The sequence below is a fragment of the Citrus clementina genome, unplaced genomic scaffold, assembly GCF_000493195.1.
Source record: "Citrus clementina cultivar Clemenules unplaced genomic scaffold, Citrus_clementina_v1.0 scaffold_3, whole genome shotgun sequence".
In the NCBI taxonomy this organism is placed as follows: domain Eukaryota; kingdom Viridiplantae; phylum Streptophyta; class Magnoliopsida; order Sapindales; family Rutaceae; genus Citrus; species Citrus x clementina.
The window spans coordinates 2,633,034-2,639,035 of record NW_006262339.1 but is presented as its reverse complement, the minus strand read 5'-3'; the positions used below and the strand labels follow the sequence as shown (position 1 = coordinate 2,639,035).

The 6,002-nt window shown below is 37.4% G+C and overlaps 1 protein-coding gene across 1 annotated transcript; it reads left to right on the top strand.

Moving 5' to 3' along the window:
• The first annotated feature begins 583 nt into the window (after nucleotides 1-583).
• LOC18049919 (pentatricopeptide repeat-containing protein At1g74850, chloroplastic) lies at nucleotides 584-5,624 on the top strand. Its single transcript, XM_006439655.2, has 4 exons — nucleotides 584-2,579; nucleotides 3,141-3,455; nucleotides 3,534-3,641; nucleotides 4,742-5,624. Exons 1-4 carry the CDS (start codon nucleotides 727-729, stop codon nucleotides 5,079-5,081), a joined length of 2,616 nt encoding a protein of 871 aa, XP_006439718.1. The 5' UTR covers nucleotides 584-726; the 3' UTR covers nucleotides 5,082-5,624.
• Nucleotides 5,625-6,002: the final 378 nt, after the last annotated feature.

The following is a 6,002-nucleotide window of genomic DNA, read 5'->3' as shown; positions in this document are numbered from 1 at the left end:
TTTCTTAAATGAATTAAAATTCATCACTTTTTCTCCAACTTAAAAAATCTTCACAAAATAATTATGAAAGGTTTTACTTAATATCCTTTAAATATTGTGAAGAAACTCTCTTTTCATAAAATAAATATACTAATAATCAACATCTTTTAATAAAATTAGCTAAAGATCTCTCAACAAGAAGTGTATGGATTTGAATTCTGCTCCATAAAAAGAAAGATATTTGAGTTATAATTCAGCTAAAACTAAAAAGGATCATTTAATAAAATTAGTTAAAAATAGTTGTTCTCCATTAGAATTTTATTGTATAAAGATTTTGGATAATTAAGACAATAATTAATTTACAATATGCATTTAATTGCTTAAAATTTGAAAAAGCTGCAATCCAATAAAAATTGATAGTTAGATGGATCATATGATTCATGAATTAAATCTTTGCCGTTTAAACATATGTTGCCGCCAAAAACCAGGTTGTTGTGGGCAAACCGCAAAAAAGAGTTCGGATCAGGGTCGTTGACCCTCGACCCGGTATCTCTTACTATTATCCGCAGAAACTCCACGTGTCATTCGTCAAATGTGAGTTCAAACGCTTCAACAATTCAACTCAGTTCTCGGCACACTGCAACTTTCCCATCTAAATTTGAGACAAAAACAGATCAATCCACTTAGAAGGAAATCCATTTCATCCGCCTACTTTTGCCCGAAGCTCATGAAAGTTTATTTACTAAAATGACCCTATCAATTCCCAGTCCTTCACTCCTTAAACCGAACCCTCGTGAGCTTCACTCTTTCAATTTCTCCCTCAATCACAGCTTCCTCTCTGGCAACAATGAGTTGCCCTGTACGCAAAGAATATTCACCTCCGGTCGCCGGAGTCTCACGTCCGGCACCCTGCAAGTCCGGGCCAAGCCGAAAGAGTTGGTACTCGGCAGCCCCACGGTGACCGTCGAGAAAGGCAAGTACAGCTACGACGTCGAAACTCTAATCAATAAGCTCAGCTCCCTACCGCCCCGTGGCAGCATCGCGCGGTGCCTCGACATGTTTAAAAACAAGCTATCTCTAAATGATTTCGCTTTGGTCTTCAAAGAATTCGCCCAGCGCGGTGACTGGCAACGGTCTCTTCGGTTATTCAAATACATGCAAAGACAAATCTGGTGCAAGCCTAGCGAACAAATTTACACGATAATGATAAGTTTGCTGGGGCGCGAGAATTTGCTCGATAAAGCGTCGGAGGTTTTCGAGGAAATGCCGAGTCAAGGGGTGGCGCGTAGTGTTTTCTCGTACACTGCTTTGATCAATGCGTATGGGCGGCACGGTCAGTATGAAACGTCTCTTGAACTATTAGATAGAATGAAACGAGAAAAGATAGCACCAAATATATTGACTTATAATACTGTGATTAATGCATGTGTAAGAGGAGGATTGGATTGGGAGGATCTGTTGGGATTGTTTGCTGAAATGAGACACGAAGGCATACAACCCGATATTGTAACCTATAATACTTTGCTAAGTGCTTGTGGCGGTAGAGGTTTAGGTGATGAGGCGGAGATGGTTTTTAGGACTATGAATGAAGGTGGGGTATTGCCTGATTTGACAACGTTTAGTTATCTTGTTGAGACATTTGGGAAATTGGGTAAATTAGAAAAGGTTTCTGAGCTTCTTAGGGAGATGGAGTCAGGAGGGAATTTGCCCGACGTAACTTGCTATAATGTGTTACTGGAAGCACATGCTAAAATGGGGTCAATAAAGGAGGCAATGGATGTGTTTAGGCAGATGCAGGCAGCTGGGAGTGTGGCAAATGCAACAACGTATAGCATTTTGTTGAATTTGTATGGGAGGAATGGCAGGTATGATGATGTGAGGGAGCTTTTCCTTGAGATGAAAGCGAGTAATACGGAGCCAAATGCAGCTACCTATAATATTTTGATACAGGTTTTTGGTGAAGGTGGATATTTTAAGGAGGTGGTAACTTTGTTTCATGATATGGTGGAGGAGAATGTTGAGCCTAATATGGAGACATATGAGGGGTTGATTTTTGCTTGTGGGAAGGGAGGGCTGCATGAGGATGTCAAGAAGATTTTGCTTTACATGAATGAGAGAGGGACAGTGCCAAGTTCCAAGGCTTACACTGGGGTTATTGAAGCTTATGGATTGGCTGCTTTGTATGAGGAAGCACTTGTTGCGTTTAACACAATGAATGAAGTGGAGAGCAAGCCAACTATTGAAACTTACAACTCGCTGCTTCATACATTTGCCAGAGGTGGACTCTACAAGGAGTGTCAGGCAATTTTGTCGAGAATGAGTGAATCTGGGGTTGCGAGGAATAGTGATTCATTCAATGCTGTTATTGAAGCCTTTAGGCAAGGAGGCCGATTCGAAGAAGCTATCAAGGCCTATGTTGAGATGGAAAAGGTGAGATGCGATCCAAATGAGAGGACCCTAGAGGCAGTTTTGAGTGTTTACTGCTTTGCAGGTCTTGTTGATGAGAGCAAGGAGCAGTTCCAGGAAATTAAATCATCCGGAATATTGCCTAGTGTTATGTGTTACTGCATGTTGCTTGCTGTCTATGCGAAGAGTAACAGGTTAGAGTTCATTCAGTTTGGTTAGGAAGTTTGGAGTAATTTATGTCTTAATAATTGCATTTGTTCTCATCCACGGTCTTGAATGTTGAATAACATTTTTTGTGCAAAAAAGTTAAGTAAATTTACAATGGTGTATAAGATGCCCACTAGCCCCAAAAACATCCTAAGAATTTACAAATAAGAGAGATAAGTTATCTTAGTCCTCAGAGTTTACAAATAAGAGAGATAAGCTATCCTAGTCCTAGTTTCATGAATGTGTGAATAACATGAACCTAGGAGATTTGATTATATTACAGAATTGTAAGATAGATAGAGGCTATCATAGTCCTCAGAGTTTGATATTATTCACATTGGAGCTGATATGAGGAATGCCTTAATGTAAACTTCAGGAAAATTCAACCAAGGTTATAATTGTTGTTATATTGTTACTTGGCAATTAGTTATAAGCTAATTATTTGTAACTAGTTGACTATTGATCCTATGCACATTCATGTTAAGAGTACCAACAATTGATCTTCCTTTTTGGTAAATTATCTGATATATAGAGCTCCTTAATTTCAGGTGGGATGATGCCTATGGATTACTGGATGAGATGCACACAAATAGAATTTCAAATATTCATCAAGTAACCGGGCAGATGATCAAGGGAGAATTTGATGATGAGTCTAACTGGCAGATGGTAGAGTATGTCTTTGATAAACTGAACTGTGAAGGGTACGGCTTGGGAATGAGGTTCTATAATGCACTGATGGAAGCGCTTTGGTGTCTGGGTCAGAGAGAACGGGCTGCAAGAGTGCTTGATGAAGCAACAAAGAGAGGGCTTTTCCCTGAACTTTTTCGTCATAATAAACTTGTTTGGTCTGTGGATGTGCACAGGTACAAAGAAAGTTATTTTTTTCTAATAATTGATTTCAATCAATTTTCTTTCAGTTTTGATATTTATCATTTTTTCAGGATGTGGGAAGGTGGGGCATATACAGCAATATCAGTTTGGCTCAACAAAATGTATGAGATGTTTATGATGGGCGAGGATCTTCCTCAACTTGCTACTGTTGTCGTAGTGTAAGTAATTTTTTCTCTGAATTGCATAACTTTCGGTCTACCTTTTGTCCTTGTAGCATCGTTAACTCTCAAGCATGGGTCCTTTCTGCTGCACTATTGGTCTTCTCCATTGTTGGATGAAAAACCATGGATGGCTTTCCTCCTGTTCACATATCTATTTGTGTACGTTATAAATGAACTAAAACTAAAGTTGGACCTAGAGCTGTTGAAAGGCTTGGGCTCAGGCAATGTTAGAGCTGTTATCTTTAGGTTTCATATATAATAGTGAGGGTATGGATATGATAGTCAAACTGTCTTCTCATTGTAGATAGACAAGTTCCTACTTCTTATCTATTTCCCATTCCTTGTCTTTCTTTAGGCATAGCCTATGTTTGTCCAACCCAATCCAGCCTTTTACTTCGTTTCGTTCTTCTTCTGCATCGCCGCTTGAATGAAGACACCCGATCAGCCCGACTTTCCCGAATGCCTACCAGCGGCCCTTCTCCTTTCCGGGTCTGGTTTTTTTGTAATGACCCAATCCATTCATAAGAAAATTGAGGCCAAACATGTCTTCAGTCCGAGGACCCCATACAATAAAGCCCAACCTATCCATATGATATCAAGCTGAATGCGGGCTAGCCTGCCAGAAAATTTTGAATTTGGAACTAACATTAGATGTCAATATAGACACTAAAGCATTGTCAAATTCAAAAATCATAATCGTCCATCAATTCATCTTGTTTTCCAACCAAATTGATGTTACAAAAGAATGTAAAAATTCTCCCCTAAAATAGTGATAAGATATATCTACAAAATTTTTAGAAAACTATATTGCTACCACAATATTAATGAAAATGATAAGGTGGATTTGGCCTCTAATTTCTAGGCAAAGTATGCCTGTAGACTCATGCTGATAATTAACTCGCCAAAGAGCAAGCAAACTAGGCCAATTTACCACATTTATGAATTTATCTCTAGAATGATATGCATAGAGAGAATTCAGCCTCTAATTTGAAGCCAAATTATGTTGCTAGATGGAGATTGATCATTATCCCTTATATATATTGTAATATTTGGTTTCAATTTGTCGTAAGTTAATTATTTAATTTTCTGTTCATTAGACGGGGACAGATGGAAAGAACTTCAACTACAGAAGATCTACCCATTGCAAAGGCAGCCTACACATTCTTGCAGGAAAATGCATCATCATTATTTAGTTTCCCACAATGGAACAAGGGACGAATTATCTGCCAGCGAACTCAGCTCAAGCGGATTTTGTCAGGCAGAGAATCATCGTCAGATGGCTCCAAAAAGGATAACATAATTTCTCTAAGCAATTCACCCTTTTCTCCTCCAGACAGAAAAGCATCCACCACAGGAGTAAGGAATGGCCTATTTGATAATGCCAATTCTGAAACAAAAATGTCGGCAAGCACAGAGCTTATGACAAGCACATTATAAATAGTCAAACAAAGTCCATTCATCAGTCTCCAGTGCTCGGAAGATCTTTCTCCCTATTACAGTTGAAAGAAGGTGAAATGCTGCGGCTTGATTTACTGTTCCAATGCTTCCACTAGAGAAAAGTCAATGATTCATGGTCTCTATCGAGTTTTATGTCTTTGCTCATGAAAAAGCCGGAGCCATTTATAATCTCACAGGGGGATTAAAATGTTCTTATGGTTGGCGGTGAGCTGATGCATGTTTGCTTAATGTTATTGGTTTGAGAAAAAGATATTTCTGCTCCCTTTACAAAGCAGTGGAGATCTTGGATGACGAGGGGGATTAGCTTTTTTGTAGCCGTAGATCATTCTTATTTACACAAAAATGTATGTTATATACGATAGAGTACATCCACCTAGTGATTTCTGAAGCAAAAATAAGAATGTCTATACTTGATGCAGAGATGCAAGATGCTTAGCTTAGGATCTTTTAGACAGGTTGAAAGATTTGTTGTTCACACAAAACGAGTTCTATCAAGATATGCAGATACACGATGTTCTGAAATTGATGCTTTTATATGTTCACTCGTCCCAAATATTAAGAACATGAAGTTTTATTATCTATTATCTATGGTAAGGTCTAGTTTGGTATTGATGTGATATAACTTTTAAATCACAGTTAACGTAAAAAAATAAAAGAGGTTATAATTAAGAAACAAAAATTAATAATATGTAATAGATACAATTTTTAAATAAAATTTTAATAAAAGTACAAAAGATATAATATTTTTTTATTATATAAGTGTAAAATTAAAAATTAAATTAATTTGACTTTTAAGTTATAACAATTAATATTTATTAAATATTTTATTTTTACAATTTTAAATTACAACTGTCTAACCTCAATTCCAAAGAAAGCTAAATTTAAATTCTCATATTGGGA

Excerpts from the sequence above, each read along its gene's own strand:
- LOC18049919 (XM_006439655.2), top strand. The coding sequence starts at position 727 with ATGACCCTATCAATTCCCAGTCCTTCACTCCTTAAACCGAACCCTCGT. Across the intron at positions 2,580-3,140 it reads GTCTATGCGAAGAGTAACAG|GTGGGATGATGCCTATGGAT; the intron begins GTTAGAGTTCAT and ends CCTTAATTTCAG. Across the intron at positions 3,456-3,533 it reads TGGTCTGTGGATGTGCACAG|GATGTGGGAAGGTGGGGCAT; the intron begins GTACAAAGAAAG and ends TCATTTTTTCAG.